Source organism: Mus caroli, unplaced genomic scaffold, assembly GCF_978045245.1.
Source record: "Mus caroli unplaced genomic scaffold, Mus_caroli_1 scaffold_2, whole genome shotgun sequence".
Lineage (NCBI taxonomy): Eukaryota > Metazoa > Chordata > Mammalia > Rodentia > Muridae > Mus > Mus caroli.
This window is the reverse complement of record NW_028227257.1, coordinates 27,117,507-27,140,451: the sequence shown is the minus strand read 5'-3', so window position 1 is coordinate 27,140,451 and position 22,945 is coordinate 27,117,507. Positions and strand designations below refer to the sequence as shown.

Genomic DNA, 22,945 nt, shown 5'->3' with positions numbered 1-22,945 from the left:
GGGTCTTTGCTATCCGATCATCTGCAATGAGCACGTAGAATGTTTGTCTTGCCTTGGGCACTGTGATGTGAGTGAACGAATGTCCTTGGAAGATACTGGCTTTGTTTTCTCTGGGTAAATTCTCAGAACTTGGGCTGCTGTGGACATAGCTGTGCTGACCTTTGCCAGCCATCCAAGTAAACACTCTTCCCTGTTAGGGCTGCACCAGTTTGCATTTGTCAAAGTGAAAAAATAAATAGTGTACAATCCTTGTAAAACCCACTTGTGCTTTCCAGTTAGACGTGAGTAACCATGGTGAGTTAGTGTACTTTTAACCGACACATAAAAGCACGTGGATTGTATATCTCACGGGGTCCACACATTTCACGGGGCCCACGAGATATTCTGGTACAGCTATGTTGTGTGTGGTGTTTAAATGGGGGAAATCCTATCTATCCATTTTCAAGCATACACCATTTCTTTCGGCTGACAACAGTCACGATCCTTTCTTCGAGCTTTTTGAAAAGGAACATACATTGTAGTTAAAGGAGAACATGGAAAATGACCAGAGGGCTCAGGGACACACCACAAGAACATGGTCCGCAGAATCAACTGACTGGGACTCACAGGAACACACAGAGATTGGGGAGCCTTCAGGGGTGTGACCTAGGTCCTCTGCACATATGTTATGGCCTGATGCTCTTGTGGGACTCCTAACAGTGGGAGTGGGGTTGTCCCTGATTCTTTTGCCTGCTTGTGTGACCTTTTGCTTCCCACTGGGCTTGCCTTGTCTGACCTTGATGTCGTGATGATATATGTCTAATTGTTATGCCAGGTTTGGCCTTCTCTTCTCTAGGGGGAGCTAGGAGGGTGGATCTGAGGGAAAGGGGAGATGTGGGGAGACTCTGGGGAGGAGGGAGGAGAAATTGTTCTTGGGGTGTAATATATGAAAGAAAAATGTGAAAAAGGAAATGAGAGTCTCCTGCTGCGAGAGGGTTTCTGGAGCATTTCTCAGGCATCCAGCCATGTGCAGGCACTGGGGAAAGCAAAGACGTGGCGGTGAAAACTGAGGGGAGATAGAAAGATAGAAAGCCCGAGTGCCCGGGGTTACAGATGCTGGGGATGGGGCTCCTGAGGACTGTGTTGGCTTCCCTAAGGCCCCGCAGCTCCATAGACCAAGCATGGGAGCACAGATTCATCTTGAACATTTCCCCCAGGGAGACAGGAAATAAACGATACACTTGTATCCATATTCTTTTTATAGTTATTAAGAGTCTAAATGTGCCTGGCATTGGACTAGATTAGAAACCCTGGGGCAGATTTTCTTGCTTATTCTATGTTTTAGGGAGGAGTGGAAGGGCCAGTGAATCTTTCTGGTTTTTCATTTTCCAGAAAAGATAAAATGTCACAAATACTATCAAATGTGACGGCATCTTTTGATTGTCTCAATGGAGGGAGGTGTGGGTTTAAAACTTGAAATATAGAAACAAACACAAGAGAAGAGAGGTTGTTTTTTAATAGTGAAACCTCTGGTGGGTCGCCCTGACCATGCTCCTCTCTGTGGCCCCTCAGAGGCGCTGTACCTCTTGCTTCAATTTGCGGAAGCCTCGTTTCCGATCCCTCTGTCCATCATGCCTCGGCTTCTCTGGAGCTTGCAGACGCAGAGTGTTGTTAAGTCAAAACTGCAGAGCATAAGGACACCCCTTAGTGTCGCTGCTGGAGCAACCTCACAATACCGTGCATGTGAAAGCTAAGAAAGCACAAACTGCACGCTGAGCAGAACTCATCAACAGGGGTGCATCGCTCGCCTGGAGAATAAGTCTGGTCCTCGAAACCCACATAAAAGTGGGAAAGAACCCAGTCAACAAAGCTGTCCCTCCCTCCCTGCCTCCCTGCCTCCCTGCCTCCCTGCCTCCCTGCCTCCCTGCCTCCCTGCCTCCCTGCCTCCCTGCCTCCCTGCCTCCCTGCCTCCCTGCCTCCCTGCCTCCCTCTTTCTTCTCTTCCAGGGTAGAGACTGACTTTGAACTTCTGACCCTCCTGCCTCCAGCTGTGCAGGTGGGTGTGTGCTACCACACCTGATTTATTTGGCCCTTGGGCTTCATTAGTGATAAGCAAGCAGTCTATCAAGGCAGCTCCATGCTCAGCCCAGTTGACTTTTTTTTCCCTGTTCTTTATTTAAAATGTCTTCAGTTACTCGGAATCTTTCCTTTTACCCAGCTTGCCCCACCAGAGCCCAGCACACTTCATCCCTAAAACACTCTTTTGACTTAATCAAAAAATCACAGTCACTGTTCCTATCACATTTGTATATAAGTCTGTCTGAAAGACTAGTTAGTTCTTCCTCACAAGGCTCTCTTAACTGTGGGCTAAAAGCTACGAATCCACTGCTAAGTCAAAACCTGTCAGGTCCAGCCACGAGTTAACAGCCCATTGTGTGGATTCAAGAGGGATGAGCCCTGGCTGTCCTCGCAGAGGGCCTGGGTTCCAATGCCAGTGCCCTCATGGTGGCTCACAACCTTCTGTAACTCCAAACTCAGGAGACCCAATGCCTTCTTTTGGCCCCTGTGGGCACCAGGCACCCATATGGTGCAGAGACCATATGCAGGCAAAACACCTGTGTACATAAAATAAAAATAAATCTTATAAAAAATATCAAAGACTGGATCAGGAGGCCTTGCTTTTCCAGCCGATCAGTGAGTGTTTTGGTCACAGTATCTGCTCTGTTTCTTTAGATTATCTACCAGATCTAAGAAGTCAGTATTGAGGTTTCCAGAATGGTAGCAAACTCTCCATCTCAGACTATAGGCTATGCCATGCCTGCTAGAGCCCCCCCCCCCCCCCAAAGGACTGAAATGTCCATTCCCTTGCCTGCCAAGGCACTCACAACCAAGTTTCTAGGGAGAGCACCCTGTGCTAAAAATGGCTGCCTCCCCCTGCCTCAACCTCACTCCACAAGGAACCCTGTGGCAGTGCTTGCTCAAAAAGGGGGACAAAGTTGCCTCTGCGTTTCAACCGAGGAGAAACTAAGAAAGCCAATTCAGTGAGGGTCTCTGTGACACCTGCCCTACAGTTAGCTATAAATTACAAAGTTCTTGACATGCATGGTGAATGCCATCGGTGTTGTCCTTTGATGAATGGGAAAGCACACACGTGAAGGGAAGAGGTCTGCTGGTCTGTACAAAAGCCCAGAGCACCATGGGACACTTACCTGCCCGTGATAAGGACTTCATAGGCTCAACTTTTTCTTTTTTTTCTTTTAGGATTTTTTTAAAAATGTGTGCAGGTGTGTGGGTATTTTGTCTGCACAAGTGTCAATGAACCACATCTGTGTCTGGTGTCCAGCAGACCAGAAGAGTCAAATCCCCTGAGAATGGAGTTACAGATGCTGTGAGCCACCATGTGGGTGCTGGGGATTGAGCCTGGAGGAGCAGCTACTGCTCTGAACTACTGAGCCATCTCCCCAGCCCCAGATGCAACTTTATCTTTGGTTATCTATCAGTTATTTTCTTCTAGTAATTCAAATTTTATCAAAAGTTTTACTATATCTTTAATGTATACATATACTATATATAGAATTAATAGAATTAACCAACCATGAATGAACATCATTTAAGCTTAAAAATTGTTTGAAACCAACTTTTTGTCAAACATCTTTAAATATAATTTCACAATCTGATTGTTGATGCTTTTATAACTTGGCAATAAGATAAAATTAATAAATTTCAGTGAGAATATGTGTTTTTAAAAGGCTATGTAGTAACTACAGATATTACTTTATCTGTTTCTCTACATTTAAGTTTCTTTAAAATTACGAAGGCATAGGTGGGCAGTGGTGAGCATGCCTTTGATCCCAGCACTCAGGAGGCAGAGGCAAAGAGTTACAGGCTAGTCTGGTCTACAGAGCAAATTCCAGGACAGCCAGGACTACCCAGAGAAACCTTGTCTCAATAAACAAGAAAAGAAAAGAAAAGAAAAGAAAAGAAAAGAAAAGAGAAGGGAAGGGGAGGGGAGGGGAGGGGAGGGGAGGGGAGGGGAGAGGAGAGGAGAGGAGAGGAGAGGAGAGGAGAGGAGAGGAGAGGAGAGGAGAGGAGAGGAGAGGAGAGGAGAGGAGAGGAGAGGAGAGGAGAGGAGAGGAGAGGAGAGGAGAGGAGAGGAGAGGAGAGGAGAGGAGAGGAGAGGAGAGGAGAGGAGAGGAGAGGAGAGGAGAGGAGAGGAGAGGAGGAGAGGAGAGGAGAGGAGAGGAGAGGAGAGGAGAGGAGAGGAGAGGAGGAGGGGAGGGGAGGGGAGGGGAGAGGAGAGGAGAGGAGGAGGGGAGGGGAGGGGAGGGGAGGAGGAGGGGAGGGGAGGGGAGGGGAGGGGAGGGGAGGGGAGGGGAGGGGAGGGGAGGGGAGGGGAGGGGAGGGGAGAGGAGAGGAGAGAAGAGAAAAGAAAAGAAAAGAAAAGAAAAGAAAAGAAAAGAAAAGAAGAGAAAAAAGTATCAAGACAAATTTTTACCCGAAACACTCCATTTTTCTGCAGATCTTAAATCAATGATAGGTTTTAGGAGATATCTTAGATTAACTCCAAAGACAATGAAATCAAAGCTCATTATAACAATTTAGCAGAGAAAGGGACACCATAAAACTGTGCCCAGAGCATGTAAGGTGGCTCACACATGTAACCAGCACGCAGCGGGCACAAGGACAACAACAGCTTCTTAGGTCAAGGACAGCTGGGGCTGCGCACCGAGAAAAAAGTGAAGTGCAGAAGCCCCCACCTTACCCAAGGGTATAAATTCCCTAATCAATACTGTGTGTCTCGACAATGCTGCCTAAGGCTCATGATAACCAAGTTCACAGACCCATAGTCTAAAATCATGATTCGGTTTACTTAAAGTTACCTGTTTGCAATTATATTTATACTCACATATTCTGATAACTTGTTATAACTAACAAAACCTGTTCAGTGTACAAACCAACTAGGAGGAATCCGGGTATTCACTTCAACCAGTTTGTAAAATGACAAACAATTTAAATCTCTGGCAAACTAAAAAAGTCTCTTATTTGCATTTCTCTTATCCACTGAGACAAATCCAAAAAGAGTAGATATATACTTCTCTTAACCCACACTTCATTAAACAATAAAAATCAAAACATTTCCCCTGCTTGGGAGTATTAATGGGAACTGGCTATCACCATAAAATCTCTCAACCGCGTATCCTGAAGCCCATCACAAGGGAGACAGTGATGGCATTTACAATTACTCATAAACCCAGCAATGGCCTGTTCGTGCTCCTCAGGTCCCCTCCAGAGGAACACCAAGGCTATTAACTAATATTAGAGCCTCCCTGCTCTCATCAGAAATCTCTTTCAAGTCGACACCATTAAAATGATTTTGAAGATCTTTGAGATTTTGACCGGGTCACACATGTTTATTGTTTATATACTTGCTATTTCACTATAAAGTTCCTTTATTACTGGCTGAAGTAGACTCTTCATTAGAAAAATGAAACAAAATCATTTTTCTAGCCTTTTGTGGTATCTATTTAGCCTACCATGTCATCTTAAAAATGAAGAAACAAACAAACAAAAATACAAAACAAAATGGAAAAAAAAACCTTTAAGTTAGGGGCTAGAGAGATGGATCCGCGGTTATAAGCACTTGCTGCTCTTGTAGAGGACTTGGGCTCAACTCCCAGCACCCACATAGAGATTCATAACCATTTGTAACTCCGGTTCCAAGGAATCAGACACACACTTCTGGCCTCCACAAGCACCAGGAATACACAGTGGTGTACAGACAAAACATTCACACACACAGAATAAAAATAGATCAATGTTTTTAAAATATATATCTAGTGCTATGATGTTTCAATATAGTAAAGGATTATATGATTTTTAAACAATTGGATCATTTCTTTACTTGCAAAGTACTTTTCAAGTAGAAACCAGAGTCAGACCTTTGAAGACGTGGCTCTTTAGTTAACTTATCTTATTTGCACGGTTAGAAAGTTTACCTGGTAGCTCAGTTCTTCAATCGCTTACCACCTTTCTGGGCAAGAGAGTTTTTCCTTGAATTTAAAACATTAGGAATGAGTTGGTATGTTTTCTGAGTCCGTGAAGCCTTTACATCCTTTCTAGTAACCCAAAGACAGTCTGGGAGGAAAGCCCTGTGTACGGACTTAGCATAACTGCTCTGCTGTCAAAGAGCAAAGGTTTCTTTAATGGTCAGTGCTTAGGCAGCCTCAGGGAGGTGAAGACCTGGGTTACACACTCCTAGTGCGACCTAAACTCTGTCTTTAAATCCTCAGGAGTTAACACACAGAGAAAGCCTCACAGTCAAACAGCAGAAGGAAACAAGTACAAAATTGTGTAGAAACTCCTTCTTCCCAAGAATTCAGATAGGCTTCGAGAGTCCTGTGATTCCGATGCTAACCTCCAGGGGGCTGCAGCTCCGCGCACTGGACCAGGCAGCACAGCCAGGGGCTTAAAATCCTTCTGTAGCCATCACCTAGAGGGATAACTGCAGAAGGACCAAAAACAGGGCTCCCTCCCCCGGCCCCCTCACCCTCCTCCCCCGCCCACAACACCTTGATGGAAGCTCGTCAAATAAAAACACCCGGGAGCATACATCAGACAAGAGCCATCAAACAACAGCTACAGCGTTTAAAAACCCCCCCAAAGTTCACAGATTTCTGGAGAAATTGTTCTGTTAGTGTTTTCAGATCCCGGAGGGATTAATCTTGCTATTTTTGATAACTCCCAGCTCTGTAATGCTTGCTTGGTTTAGCCACTCTAGTCAATGGTGTCATTTATTAGGGGGTTAAAAGCTCTCAAAAACTGTGCTGAAATTAAAAAAACAAAAAATAAAACAAAACAAAACAACCAAAACCAAAACGTTTTCTTCTCTGAATTCGTGGGGAGAGTAAGAAAATGCCAACCTTCGTATATAATGAAGACAGATCACACTATTCCTGGATTGATGAAGCAGACTTGCTATTTTTAGATGGAATCTTCTAGAATATATGTGGGTCAGGGTAAAAGAATACTGAAACCAGCTTGAGAGGAATTGATGTCCAAAGCAATTTAAGCATCAACTTGAGCTCAAATCAAAACGTGTTGAGCATCAAAAAGAGCATTGTTACTTCAGCTGTCAATCACTGTGGCCTGTCTTTTCCAGTGGTTAAAATATTTAGCCCTAACAAGAAGAAGCTATACGAGGAAGGTGAAGAGGTAAGGCAACAGTGGAGACTGGGGCATGACTCCACTGGTAAAATATTTCCACTGCAAGCCTGAAGAACCAAGTTCAGATCCGTGACCCACATAAGAAGCCTGGTGAGGTGGTGCACACTTCCAATTCCAGTGCGAGGGAGACTGAAGCAGAAAGATTCCCTGAGGCTCATTGGTCAGCCACTCTAGCCAAATCCGTGAGCTCCAGGCTCAGCGGGAGACACTGTCTCAAATAAGGTGGAGAGCAACAGATGATATGTGCCTGTTGAGCTCTGGCCTCCTTAAGCGTGTGCACACATGTACAATACGCCATGTGTACTGCTCAAATACACATGTGCATTTTCCAAACTCCCCATAATCCTATCTGCCAGCACATGAGGGGCTGGGAGTCCAACCCTTTGGAAGAGCAGCCAGTGCTCTTAACCACTAAGCCATCTCTGTAGCCCTCATTTATTAATATTTAAAGTCGCCTGACAGCACAACTGGTTCTGCTATGTGTTTATCTGCTTTGTTCTAATCTGGCTATCTCTCCCACCACCCTCCCTGTGTTGTCTGCTCCTCTAGCTGGCTAACTTTCTCCCCCAACAGCGCCTCTTCTGCTTTTGTGTCTCATTCATTCCGTTACCCTCTCTTTCCCAACCCCACCTTAACACTTCTTTTCCCCACTGCCATGATTTCTTTCTAGCTTCATCTCTCTCTCCCTCTCTCTCTCTCTCTCTTTGAGGAATTTGTCTTTGAGGAATTTGTATGATACTTACCTTCATTGTCAAGTTGAATTTAAAGTCAAACCACTGAGCATGTCTCTGCAGATGTTTCCAGGAAGATATAACTGAGGAAAGTCTTGTCCTACCTATAGGCAGCACCGTCCCATGGGGTCCCACACTGAATAAAAAAAAGAAGAAAGAGAGCTGAGGGGACTGGAGTCCTTGCGGCTTTTGCAGAGGACCACGGTTCTGTTTTCATCATCAACTCGATGGCTCACACCCACCTGCAATCCCCGTTACAAGGATCCAACAGCTTTTCCTCATCTCCTCGGGTAGCAGCTATGCAAGCAGTAACACACACTCGCAGGCAAAGCACTCCTGCACACAGAATAAAAGAAATAAACCTAAATTTTAAAAAAGCAAGAAAGAGCAGGCCAGACACTCATATACACTGAATAAAATAAATAAACCTAAATAAAAAAGAATAAGAAAGTGGGCGGAGGCCCGGCTCTTGTCTCTCTTCTTCCTGACTAGAGCTGCTTCTTGCCCCTCCCACCACATTTTCCTCTTCATGATGGGATTTTCTCCCTCAAACCATGAGCCCAAAGTCCCTCCTTTCTTAAGTGGCTTCTGTCAGGTGTTTCCTCAACAGTGAGAGAAGGAACCAAAATAGCTCTGCCCCAATCTCACCATGGCTACAGTGTCTATGCTCTTTCTCTCTGACGGTGGGACACAGGTCCTTTTGTAGATCTTCATTTTATCTCTTTGCTTTGTTTGGTTGGTTGTTTGGGACAGGATCCCTGAACCATAGGAGCTGAGAGAGATGTGTCTGTTGTCCCTTTAAGTTACAAAGATATTGATATTGGTTGTAAGCTAACAGCAGAGAGGATGGGAAGATAGCTCAGTTAGTAAGATGCTTGTCTTTGTAAGCATGGGGACCTGAGTTCAAGTCCCAGGACACACATTAGAAAAGAACCAGATGTCATGGTGTGCCATTCTTATGCCAGGGCTGAAGGGGCAGCAATGGGCAGCTATCTCAGGGCCTCACTGACAGCTAAGTTAGCCAAACTGGTATACTCCAGGTCAATGAGAGTCACTGCCTCAAAAAACAAAGTGGATAGCACTCCTGAGAAATGATAGCTGATGCTGGCCTCTGCAACACACACACACACACACACACATGCACACATGGGTACACACACGATAAAGAAATGAGCCAAATGATATATTAAATCTAACAAAACAGTAGCAGATACTTAATATGCTTGTTACAACGCAGATATCAGAAGTCTCAGCTTGATAAGATAGCGTGCAGGTAAAGGCTGGACCTGGTAGTTCACCCTCATAACTCTGAGAAAAGAATTCAGTAAAGAGGAGAAACCTCCAGTGTGTCCACACAAGATGCAGGTGCGGGTAGCACCGATGCACTTCTGGGTTTTGTAAATAGCTTCTCTTGTGAACTTACCCCCTCGGTCTAGTAGACAAATCTTGAGCCACATAAGATCACAATAAGATTACTATTGATGATTGGAAGAGGAAGCGGAAGTTTATCGAGGAAATTATTGACACAGGTCCCAAAGTGCTTAAAGACAAAGAACTTAGGGGCTCTCCAGATGTCAGATGAAGATGCAGAGAGGAGAAGAAGCCCTCTCTGAGAAAGGAAGAGAAACAGTAGAGAGAATTTGAAACTGAAAAGGGGGGGAAGGGAGGCTTCATGAAACAAAGGCCCAGGGGAAGCCAGTGCTGCAGAGAGAGGCTGTAGGGAAGCACTGCCTTGGGAGGAGCCCCACTTACTCTTTTTAAAAGAGTGTGTCACAGGAAGTATATCTATGCCCTAAACCTCTGATGACAGATGGCCATGGGCCTGAATCCTAGCCCTACCCTGAGAGAGTAGTATCAGTCATGTTTTAGATGCTCCCACTCCACCCTAATTTATATGTAGGTGCTTATCCTATGAGATAACGCATGAGACCAAAGATAAGGAGACTCCATCTCCCTGGCCCAGTAGGATGAAGGCATGTGACCATCAGCCCTTGGTTTTCCTGCTTGGGATGAAAATTCCAGGATCAATTAAGTCATCCATCATAGCACTTGTGCTCCCTGGAATTTTAAGGAGCCATTGTCCCATGGTTAGTGGCTCCCCACAGGGCCAAGGAGTGCAGACAGAGCTCATTTGTTCACTCCTACTGTATCCTTGATGAAGCAAAACTAATAGAAGAACCAAATGAAAGTTTAGGTGCTGGCAAAGACTCTCAAGGAAGTACAAAAGGAGCATAAGAAAAATCTTCTAGAACTCAAAACAGTGCGATGGTTTAAAAACACATTAAAGGGAAAGAAAACGGATGACAAAGATGGTGTATAAGGTAAATGGAACAGAGGGCTCATAATGACCAATGAATAACAAGGCATGGAAACTGTTGTCTTTGGGAAAGGCTCTTATACTCCCTTGTGCTTTTATGTCTACAACTGAAGAAAGATGTGAATATTTAGATTGAAAGGGTTCACCAAATCCCAGGTACACTAATTTATTTTTTTTTAAAAAAGGCACAAATATGACACAATTTTTTAAAGTGTCCATCCAGTAAGATACAACCCCAGGTTCTTCCACCTATTCAAACCGAAGAGGCAATGGATCTCAGTCACTTTCCTATTGCTGTAATAAAATACCATAGCCAAGGCAGTTTGTGGAAGGGAGGGTTTGTTTGGGGCTTATGTCTCCAGAGGGTTAGAGTCCATCACAGCATGGCAGGCAAGCTTCAGCATGGTGGCTGGAGCTGGAAGCTGAGAGCTCACACCTTGATCTACACACAGGGCAGAGAGTGAACTGGGCATGGCTCTTGTGTGGCTCTGAAAACCTCAACACCCTTCTCCAGCGATGTACTTTCTCCAGCGAGACCAGACCCCCTAAGCCTCCCCAAACAGTTCCACCAACTACAACCCGAGTTGTAAGACACCTTATTCAAACCATCCCAAATGTATACAATGAAAACTGTAACAAACATTGATGGAAGAGAGTGAAGGAGATGCAAACCGTGGAAAGACACTATGTGCTCATGGTGAGGGTGAATTAATATTGTTAAAAGATCCATACTAGTGTTATGAATGAGAATATCTGTCTGCACTGGGTTCCCAGTTGGCGGCACTGTTTGGAGGTGTGCCTTGCTGGAGGAAGTGTATCACCGAGGGCCGACTTTGAGAGCCTATGACCCATCCTACCTGCAGTTGGCTCTCTTGGCTTTGTGCTTGAGGTAATGATGAAGGATGTTTGTGAATGAAAGCTCTCAGCTTCCTGCCCCAGCTGCTATGTCTGCTTGCTGCTGGACCTCCCAGCCATGATGGGGATGGAGTCATCAGCCCACATAAGCCATTCCTTCTCTAAGCTGCATTCAGCATGTTTGTTTTTATTACAGCAACAGAAAAGTAATTAATATACTACCCAAAGTGGCCTGCAGATTCAATGAATCCCCATCAAAATTCCAATGCTCACAACAAAAAGAAAAACCCAAAAATTTATGCGCGCGCACACACACACATACACACACACACACACACACACACACACACACACACACACATGCAATTTTGAAGAAAAAGATCAAAGTAAGAAGCTTCAAAACAAGCTCCTATCTGACTACAAAACATGCGACAAAGGTGTAGCCATCAAAACAGCGCAGTACTGGTATGGAAACAGCCCATGGAACCAAGGGTCAGAATACAGAGCAGAGCAATAAGGCTCATCTCCAACATGACCATAGATGTCTTCAACAAAGACCCTGAGAACACACCCAGGGGAGAGAATGGTCTCTTCAACCAACTGTGATGGGAAATCACATGCAGAGCTGACCTCACGGAACAGAGAGTAGAGTCGTCACTAGAAGTCATGGAGGGGGGGCGGGGGCAGGAGGAACTGGAGGAAGGTTGGCCACAAGGAATTCAGCTACAATTACTGAAGAGCACACGACGGGGTTCTATCATCCAACATTATATAAAAGTATGTTCATCCATGTCGTTAAAAGATTCTTTCACAAGCCGGGCGGTGGTGGCGCACGCCTTTAATCCCAGCACTTGGGAGGCAGAGGCAGGCGGATTTCTGAGTTCGAGGCCAGCCTGGTCTACAAAGTGAGTTCCAGGACAGCCAGGGCTATACAGAGAAACCCTGTCTCGAAAAACCAAAAAAAAAAAAAAAAAAAAAGATTCTTTCACAAGCACCTGCAATTGACATATCTAGTTCTAGAAGCATAGGAAAGGGGAAGTCTCTGCCCACAAAGGGTCTTAAGCTGACCTTCCATGCAGTGCCACACATGTTGATGTACAATGAGAGGCTATGAGCAAAGTCTTTCGACACTCCTAGCATGAAAGGAAGACTTCCTAGTGCACATGCCCGCTCTGTGTGTACTTCGTTGATGTTTCTAACTCTCGTCCATTCTTCCGCCCTTTGTCCAAATACCTAGAATACTGTTTTGAGTAGTGAACAATCACTTACTGCTGTTGGCCAAGAACTAACGCTCTTTACACTGGTCTCTGAGTCATTCACTCTTCATGGATCACTCTCTGGACTCCACCCCATGGAAGCAAATAAAACCTGAGTCTGGAGTCCAATCGCAGAACGTTCTGGACTCTTGGAGGTGCTAAGACCTTCTCAAAGATCATGAAATACTTGCTCCTGAATCTTTTGGTATTTTTTATCCTGTTCCAGCTGTTTCCAGGTAAACAGAACCAAGGAAAAATGATGAGGGAGTTAAGTTGGGAAATTTCTACCTTCACAATGGATGGATAGTCTTCCATCCATTGTGGGCAGGGTTCTCTGAGGCAGCTGAAATCTACTGGACTACTCGTTCTGAGTGGAAAGCTTGGGAGTGTATCTCTTCAGCATCCCTGGGGCTGTGGGATGGGATGGGTGTCTCAGAAGCTCAGCTCTTTTTCCTGCTATTTGCTTCAATGAATGTCCCGGTGATCCCTCTGGGGGCTGTCTTACTTCAGCAGTTTTTCCAGTCTCCACCGATGGTGAGTACTGAAGCCTTTCTTAGATGTTAAGTCCTGTTATTACTTCCTGAGAAGTCCCTGTTCTCTTGTTCTAAGATGAAAGTGTCCACAGAGCGATCATGTGGAAGAAAATGTAGACCTGGCTGCTTTTTCTCAGTCATGCAAGTCTGTTGCTTGGTTAGTGATTTACAATCTAATTCTATAAATAAATGGTCAAAGTTTTGAAATTACTGTTTATACAGCTTGGATGACTTTTTTTTTAAGAAAAGAGATGATGGTTCTCTTCTGGTGTGTGAAAACCTTTTCCTTATGCATATATAAATCTACATAAATATGTATGTGAATGTTGTTTCACATACATATTTAGTAAAAATGTAACTGCATTGTTTTAAAGTACTTATCTCTGCAGTATATACACAACATTTTGGTTGGCATCTGTCTTGATGCTTCTAGAAGACATATACTGTTCCTTCATACGGATAACTGAAAATGTGTAAATCTATTTCCTATGGGGAGTAAAATTAAGTATTTCCAGAGCTTTCACAAAACAAACAACAAATACAACTGAGTTTTTTTTTCACACTTGGATGAAGTTTTCAAAATAATTTTCCAGAAGTCAGCTTGGTAGGTCAAGACTAATTTTATGATTTAAGTTTCTATGAGCACTTTTTCAAAGTCTCTTTTGAGTCATACCTATCTGGAGGAAATAAATTCCTTTCTAGTGCAAGGAGGCTTTAGAAGACCTGAAAAGGCGTTTGTCAAACAGACTTATAGAAAGCTGGCTGGAGAAACTTTCCATCGTAGCTGGTGTGAAAGGAAAAGAAAGACTCTAAAGTGGCCAGGCAAGGTCGTTGTGCCACAGTGAGAGATAAATCTACACTGGCCGCCAACTTTTGAGATTGCAAAGGTTTGTCACACAAAGATCTGCCTTGAAAATAAAGAAGAATTCAAATAAACAAGGAAGCCATCCAGAAAGACATTGGGATTTATGGCATGTAAGATTGATCACTTGTTTATTGATCTATAGTTAACTTTGAAAGCTAGAATAGAGGGAGGTGGATGTAGTTCAAGGCCCTGAGTGCAGCCCATGATGACAAAAAGAGAGAGGAGGAGAACACCAGGGATCTCAAGAGCGAGAGCATGCATGTCTGAGTTGCCTATAAATTTTAGGTAGTCAGCGTGGGCAGGGAGAAGACAGACAAGTCTAAGGGAAGAGAAAGGCAATGGGTATGCGCACTCCTACACTACCTGCTAAATAGTGAGTGACAGTAATGTATAAACTCCGACTGTCAGTGAGGGTAGATGCTTCAAACCAGCGGAGAGAGTCCTTGTCTATTTAATTGAAAATGGTAAATAGAAAAAAAAACCTACAAAAATGAAAAATTCAAAAGTCTAAATATAATTATAATAGTTGACTCATTAAATAGATGCATATGTTCTCATATGAGATGAAGATAACTCAGATAACAGGTTGAATAAAAAAACCACAGACTTGGAAGCTGGAGAGATGGCTCAGGGGTTAAGAGCACTTGCTCTTACTCCAGAGGACCTGAGTTCTAGTCTCAGCACCTATGTGAAATGGCTCACAACTTCAGTTCTGGGGATCTGATGCCTCTACTTCCTCAGGCATCTGTGCTTGCATTCACATACCCACAGACAGACAGACAAACACACACACACACACACAAATAAAAATAAAAATATATCTGCCAGGTATAATGGTACATGCCTTTAATTCCGGCACTTGGGAGGCAGAGTCAGGCAGATCTGTGTGAGATCGAGGCCAGCCTGGTCTACACAGTTCCAGCCCAGCCAGGGCTATTTAAAAAGACCCTGTATCAAAAAAAATTAATGACAAATACAACTGATATAAAGATATAAAAATATCAAAATAGTAAAGTATAATTTCAGGCAAATACAACCTAGCAGAAACTTAGAATAGCAGTCACATAGAATAAAATAGTTCCAGAGGAAATACATACATAGCTAGCAGATGAGTTACACATAGGAGGGAGTAATCGGGCTTCAGGGCTCACTGGCTCGAAACTTCAGCTTCCCCGTCTTCAAACTAACAAGTGGCAGTCCTCTTAGAGAAACAGCTAACAGCATTCACAGTTCTTCATCCCATCCACAAGAAAATATTTTCTAGTGCACGAGATGGATCGCAGAAGCCTGGGCACGCTCTAGTATTGAGCAACACTGCCAGTCCTTAACCTGGGTCTTCACACTCGGGTAAGAAAACCATACTGAGGATTTGGCCAGTGCATTTTAAAGTGTCATTTATCAAACATGACCTATAACTAACAAGTATTCTTTATTAGTTCAAAAAGAGAACACATTTTGGAGAACTAAGAAAGCCTTCATTAACTAATCATATTCATCACTGCAGTGAATAAAATCAATAGTGACAGAGGCACAAAAACAAAAAAACATAAAAACACATGTACTTAGAAAAGAGGAAAATGTTGCTAAATAAACCTTGTGCTAAAAACAAATCATATTCACTAACAAGCAAGTCTCAAGGAGGGGGCAGCTGGGAAGGCGACTCCCTGACCATAAGGAGAGTGTATTGCCATAAAGCTACTCAGCCAGGGGCTTAAGCACAGAAGACAGGAGGCTTTTGTTTAATTTTTATTTTATTATTTATTTATTTACTTTGCGATCTATCTGGAGGTATGGAGAATGCCTTGATAGGAGAGGAATATTAATTAGAAGAGGTCCCAAGGACCCTCTTAAGTGCTAGCTGCATGTACAGTCTCTTTGTGGTGGTCCAGCTAGCTGTGCACCAAGAAGTATACACAATTTTGGAAGTTAGTTATGCTTCTATTAAAAGTCAGTTTTTGGCTTTTGGTGGTATTACAGTGACAGTCCAGCCTGCTACACCTCTAAGAGCACTCAGTAAACTATTATTGATTTTTAAAAACCAACTTTCAGAGCTTAATACACTTATTTTTTTTTCTTTTTGCTTTGTGCTTTGGTTTTTTTGATTTTTGTTTTTGTTTTGAGACAAGATTTTTCTATGTAGCCTGGCTGGCTAGCCTGGAACTCACTACGTAGACCAGGCTGGCCTTACAAAGGTCTGTCTGCTTCTGCCTCCTAAATGCTGAGATTAAAGGCACAGTATCTACTAGATATGTACTTAGCATAATTACATAGATTTTTCTAAAGCAGAAAAAAAATCTCTCTTTTTATCTGTTTCATCCTGATACTTAAATGACATTTTTAATAAAAATTGTATGAGTTTCCTCTTACACTAGATAAGGCAATAAATTTGGAGGGAGGTAATTTTAAAATCAGTTCCTTGAGAATTTTGCATGGTATATTTTGATCATATTTCATCCCCTAACTCCTCCCAGATCCCCCTTCCCTACCCATCCAGCTTTGTGTCCCCCATTAGTTTATTTATCTAATTGCACCCACCTTCCTTCCTCTCATCCCAGTCCCACCCTTAACACTCCCTCCCCTAGTTGCCCCCTCCCCTTCTCCTCAGAGACATGGAAGCTTCCCTTGGGTACCATCCCACCCTGGGACATTTAGTCCCAGCAGGACTAAGAACACCCTCTCCCACTGAGGTCCAACCAGGAAGTCCAGTTAGGGGATCCAATGTCAGGCAGCAGGGTCAGAGACAGCCCCCACTCCAATTGTTAGGGACCCACGTGAAGACCAAGCTGCACATCTGCAACTAGGAGCTCCTACGGGCTCTTAGATTGGTTCATTCTCTGTGAGCCCCCATTGGCCCAGGATCCTCAAAAAACTAAAAATAGGTGCTGGAGCCACTGTCGCCTAGCCCAGGCCACGCTGCTTCTGCTCGCCCGTCGCCCCCCATCGTGCACTAGCGGTCTCAAAAGATTCAAAGTCCAAGATGGCAACCCTCAAGGACCAGCTGATTGTGAATCTTCTTAAGGAAGAACAGGCTCCCCAGAACAAGATTACAGTTGTTGGGGTTGGTGCTGTTGGCATGGCTTGTGCCATCAGTATCTTAATGAAGGACTTGGCGGATGAGCTTGCCCTTGTTGACGTCATGGAAGACAAACTCAAGGGCGAGATGATGGATCTCCAGCATGGCAGCCTCTTCCTTAAAACACCAAAAATTGTCTCCAGCAAAGACTATTGTGTAACTGCGAACTCCAAGCTGGTCATCATCACCGCGGGGGCCCGTCAGCAAGAGGGGGAGAGCCGACTCAACCTGGTCCAGCGAAACGTGAACATCTTCAAGTTTATCATTCCCAACATTGTCAAGTACAGTCCACACTGCAAGCTGCTGATCGTCTCCAATCCAGTGGATATCTTGACCTACGTGGCTTGGAAAATCAGTGGCTTTCCCAAAAACCGAGTTATTGGAAGTGGTTGCAATCTGGATTCAGCTCGGTTTCGTTACCTGATGGGAGAAAGGCTGGGGGTTCACGCCATGAGCTGTCACGGCTGGGTCCTGGGAGAGCATGGTGACTCCAGTGTGCCTGTGTGGAGTGGTGTGAATGTTGCCGGCGTCTCCCTGAAGTCTCTGAACCCAGAACTGGGCACTGACGCAGACAAGGAGCAGTGGAAGGAGGTTCACAAGCAGGTGGTGGACAGTGCCTACGAGGTGATCAAGCTGAAAGGTTACACATCCTGGGCCATTGGCCTCTCTGTGGCAGACTTGGCTGAGAGCATAATGAAGAACCTTAAGCGGGTGCATCCCATTTCCACCATGATTAAGGGTCTCTATGGAATCAATGATGATGTCTTCCTCAGTGTCCCATGTATCCTGGGACAAAATGGAATCTCGGATGTTGTGAAGGTGACACTGACTCCTGAGGAAGAGGCCCGCCTGAAGAAGAGTGCAGACACCCTCTGGGGAATCCAGAAGGAGCTGCAGTTCTAAAGTCTTCCCAGTGTCCTAGCACTTCACTGTCCAGGCTGCAGCAGGGATTCTAGGCAGACCACACCCCTCTCGTCTGAGCTGTGGTTAGTTCAGCGGTGTTGAGGTGGTGTGGGGAAACATCTCACTCCCCACAGCTCTGCCCTGCTGCCAAGTGGTACTTGTGTAGTGGTGACCTGGTTAGTATGACAGTCCCACTGTCTCTGAGACACACTGCCAACTGTGCAGGCTTCGATTACCCTGTGAGCCTGCTGCATTGCTGCCCTGCGCACCCTCACCAAACATGCCTAGGCCAACGAGTTCCCAGTTAGTCCTAACCTGGCTCCAGTGTGTACGTCCATGATGCATATCTTGTGCATAAATGTTGTACAGGATATTTTATATATTATATGTGTCTGAAGTGTGCGTTGCAATATTATGTGAGATGTAAGATCTGCATATGGATGATGGAACCAACCACCCAAGTGTCATGCCAATGAAAACACCAAATAAACCTTGAACAGTGAAAAAAAAAAAAAAAAAAACTAAAAATAGAGCCGGGCGTGGTGGCGCACGCCTTTAATCCCAGCACTTGGGAGGCAGAGGCAGGCGGATTTCTGAGTTCGAGGCCAGCCTGGTCTACAAAGTGAGTGCCAGGACAGCTAGGGCTACACAGAGAAACCTGTCTCGAAAAACAAAACAAACAAACAAATAAAAAACCTAAAAATAGATTTATCATATGATGAAGCTAAACCACTTCTGGGTATATACCTGAAGGACTCTAAAGTGACATCCCAGAGATGCATTGGGTGTTTAAGGCAGAGTTGTTCAAAGCAGTCAGGGTTAGAATCAGCTTGGATCTCTGTGAGAAGGAAAGAAAAGTGTGCTGTATATATTATACACAGTGGGATTTCATCCAACCACTGAAAGGAATCAAGTTATATCATTTTCCAGAAGATGGCGAGGATCATATTAAGCAAACAAAATAAGTCATATGAAAGGCCAGCATCACATGTTTTCTCTCACTTGTGAGTTTTAAATTCTTCATAGACCCATAAACTGTTTCTATTGGTCCGTAGATGATATGAAAGCTGAGGGGAGACCAAGGCAAGGGAGGAGACTAGGGAGAGGGAAAAGAGAAAGGGGCGTTAAGGAGAGGGAATGGGGTGGTTAAATACAGTCAAAGAACATGATCACCATCAAAGGCATTGCCTGTGTGAAATAAGCACTTTGTATGATAGATATGCATCTATGAAAAACCTCTATGACTCTGGGAGAACCTTTGTGGTTCAACATCCTGACACAGCAGGCTGTGTTTTCTGATTTATTTATTTCATTTTTCTTAATTAAAATGTGCTTCATTAGAAAATCCATTTAGGCACACTTAACAATCAACGGGCAGACTTTTAAAAGAAATTTTAGATGTATTCATTTTATTTTATGCATTTGGTTGTTTTGCATGCATATATGGATGCGCACCATTCGAGTGCCCGGGGCCTGCAGAGGCCAGAAGAGAGCATCAGATCCCTGGAGCTAGAGTCACTGTGCTGAGAACTAGTGCTTTTAAGTTAAAAGTCATCTCCCCAGCCCATCAACAGACACATTTTGACAAATAGGCTACCTCAGTAACAACTTCCATGACTCGTAGAGCACTAGAACTGCCCAGATGTTTTCTGTAAGATTACCAACATGCCTTTCACAGACCTATTTTTACTCGTGGCAACCCCAGGCTCTTTAAGATGAGTGCCATCTATTGAGAAATGACTGCTGTGTGGATAGTCTTCCAAAGATGCCAAAGGCTCCATTACAGCACATTGATTCTCTCAGTCCACACCATCAGCACCGGCTACGGAATCATCAGAAGTTCTAACTTACAAGTCCATTTCTGGTTGACTGAATCCAAAGCTCTTTAGGAGTGAGTCCCAGAGATCTATGATTTAGTGAGCTGAATCCACAGACCAGGTGGTGATGTGTGTTAAAGTGGGGATCAATGCCTGATTCTCTACAGTTGTATTTCCAGGGTTCCCCATGCTGATTTCATTATATTGCCAGCTCATTTCTGAAGCCACTTTATCAAGCTATAATTGATAGACAGGAGCCATATGTACTTAATGTGTGCTAGTGGATGGGTTTGGAAGTGAATATATGATCATTACCACAGTCTATACCTATTTTAGTTACTTATCTATTGCTGAGAAGAGATACCATGACCAAGGCAACTTATAGAAAAAAAAAGTTTATTGGGGACTTACAGTTTCAGAGGGTGAGTTCATGACCACCCTGGGGTGAACATGAGAGTAGGCAGGCTTGCATAATGCTGGAACTAGAGCTGAGAGTTCTCATACTGAGACAACAACCATGAAGGGAAAGAGGCTGACTAAGAAAGGCATGGTTATTTAAACCCTCAAAGCCTACCCGCAATGACACACCTCCTCCAACAAGGCCACACCTCCTAATTCTTCCCAAATAGTCCCACCAACTGGGAACCAAGCATTCAAATACAGGAGAACCATTTTCATTCATTATGATACTGCAGAACCACCATAAGCCCACACATCGCCTCCACGAGCTTCTTCTTCCTGAAGCAAAGGTTGTTAATACATTTCTGATGACAATCTTAAGGCCTGTTGGAGTTAGAATTTTGTGTCTTTGGGGATGATAACCCAGTTGGCACGGAGTTAAGTTAGGCTGTTGTGCACCTAATTTATTTACAAAATCACACCACTTCTTAACAAGTCATCCCAGTTCCTGTCAGCTAGTGATTTCCTTTGGCATTGGTAGTAAGATCTTTGAGAACATGGCATAGCCGACCCTTTCTTTGCTTTGCTTGAATAATCTCCTTTCAATGAGTCCGAGCCCGGGTGGAGACAGCTGAGGGATCTCCTTCGGATGAGCCCCCGAATCTTGAATTTACAGCCTTTCTTTCCTCTTGTCAGTCTGCAGGTGCAGCAAAGCTTGCTGGGTCATAAGAGGACACTGCAGGAAACACTGCAGATCCGGAGAGCGAGTGAGAAAGCCATGCAGCAATGGGGACTACTGCTGTATGGCAAGCAAGATGGACCATCTGCCCCAGGCACCCAAAAATGTGCTTAGCCGTACCGGAAGTGTGCCAGTAGTGATCTTAAAGAGTGACAACGAATAAGTTAGAATTAAACGGATCTGCAGAGCAGGCAGTGCCAGCTCAAGTATCTCCCAAGTGTCCATTAAATCCGTGACTTCACCTCTGCCGTCTCTCATCTCTGTTCTCACAGGGCTGCCAAGGCAGATATTGAGTTTGCCAAAACCCAGAACCAACTCATGCTAAACATTCCAACAGTTAGATGGAAACTAGAAACTTTCAGCACTCCATGGAAGTTTCCTCAAATATAAATATCAAATGGTTTCCCTCAAGACAGTTTTCCATTTCTTTTGGGCCAACCTGCTGGTGTCCTTTGTCTTGTTCTCCATCCAAGTGCCTGCCTTCAAAAGGGCAACAGGGAAGCCACTGTGGATGCTTGTGTTTATTTGCCTTCTAGTTTAATGTAAGTAACTCCTTGGCATGTTTTTGTTTGTCGTGGTACCCACAGCTACCAGGACCTAAGAGCTCTCTTCAAACCTTGGAAAATGCCTTTAATTTGTCCATCCTAGGTATCACTAGCTTGCCTTTCATCCTAAACTGAGGAGCCCTTCTGCCTACTTTGCTTAAGAAAAACGGCTGGGGAATATCACAGGGGCAGAACTCTTAGTGTGCGTGAGCCTCTCCGTTCAGTCCTCCCTCCCTCTCCCTCTCCCTCTCCCTCTCCCTCCCCCCCCTCTGTGTGTGTGTGTGTGTGTGTGTGTGTGTGTGTGTGAGAGAGAGAGAGAGAGAGAGAGAGAGAGAGAGGAAGCGACGAGATGAGACAAAGAGAAATAAAGACTGGAATGTGCTAGAAGATCACTAAAATGCCCTTCATTCTCTTGAATAAATGATTCAGGAAAACTAGAGGTAGATTCAATGAAGATGTGATGTAAGACACAGATTGTATAGACATTCACGCAGATTCCTGAGTGTGGAATTTGACCATTGCCTCCCATCACGACGATTAACTCCGCACAGATTAACCATCAACTTGGAACCACAAAATGACTGCAAGAAAGCATGGTGGGAAGCCACGGGCACTCGTCTAAGACATACTACTTTAAAGTTTATTCAAAATGTCAGGAATCTGAAACAAAAATAGACAGAGGGGATCCCACTAAACTTGAGTGCTTCTGAACAGCCAAAAGGCTGAGGTGACAAGCTATAGACGGAGAGGAGGTATTTGCATGGTGTACAGAGTAAGGGGATCAGTTCTCAGCACATAAACGTCTGAACTCTATAGAAAGAAAACAATGGATGTGGCTTCTAGACTGGACAGGAGTCTCAAGAGACATTTCTCTAAAGAACACACACAAGTGGCCATCAGAGAAATGCAATTACTGCCAAGTCCGTCAAGAAATGCAGGTTTAACTACATAGAGTTATTGCTGGCACCTGTTGAGGTGGCTAACGTCAAAAAGAGAGCAGACACGAACGTGAGAGGATGGAAGGTAGGCTAATCCCTCACGCTGCAGCTGAGGGTGGCCATTACAGGTAACAGCCATATAGAAGTTGAGGGAGGGGCTGATTAAAAAACAAAACAACAACAACAACAACAACAACAACAACAAAAAAAAAAACCTAAGACTAAAATTCAAGCTGCGGAATGATCCAGTGATCCAACCTCTAAGCCTTAACCCAGTGATGTAGGATCTGTTCACTGAGAGGATGGCTTTTAGAAAACTGCTAAAAGCAACTTTGGTATCCCCCGCACCTCCCTCCCCCCAAAAAAACCTGGCCCTGCAATGACACGAGGTGAGTGCAGGAGAAAAGAGAGTATAGCTGAACATCAAGTGTCATCTCCCCAGAAGATGCCTGAAAAAGAGCATCCCCAAACCAGCAGTCAGGAGAGGGCAGCTATAGAGTCGAGAGAGACTGGCAGGGTTTAACAATTGTCAAGTTCAGCTCCACCTAATGCTTAGATTATCTCCATTGAAGCATCCTTATACCTGCTGATGAGTCCCCTAAGCATCCACTGAGGAGAAGCAGAACAGAAGCCAACGATGTCAAGATGTGCATGCCACCCTCCGACTCTCCCTCCCTCCTCCCTTCCTCCCTCCCTCCTTCTAATCTCTCTCTCTCTCTCTCTCTCTCTCTCTCTCTCTCTCTCTCTCTCTCTCTCTCACACACACACACAC

At 44.4% G+C, this 22,945-nt stretch overlaps 1 protein-coding gene and 1 pseudogene across 1 annotated transcript; both read left to right on the top strand.

Annotated features, from left to right (window-relative positions):
* Positions 1–12,506: 12,506 nt before the first annotated feature.
* LOC147005757 (defensin beta 118-like) lies at positions 12,507–20,919 on the top strand. Its single transcript, XM_085833331.1, has 2 exons — positions 12,507–12,597; positions 20,648–20,919. Exons 1-2 carry the CDS (start codon positions 12,540–12,542, stop codon positions 20,851–20,853), a joined length of 264 nt encoding a protein of 87 aa, XP_085689457.1. The 5' UTR covers positions 12,507–12,539; the 3' UTR covers positions 20,854–20,919.
* Positions 16,644–18,232, top strand: LOC147005758 (L-lactate dehydrogenase A chain pseudogene; annotated as a pseudogene).
* Positions 20,920–22,945: the final 2,026 nt, after the last annotated feature.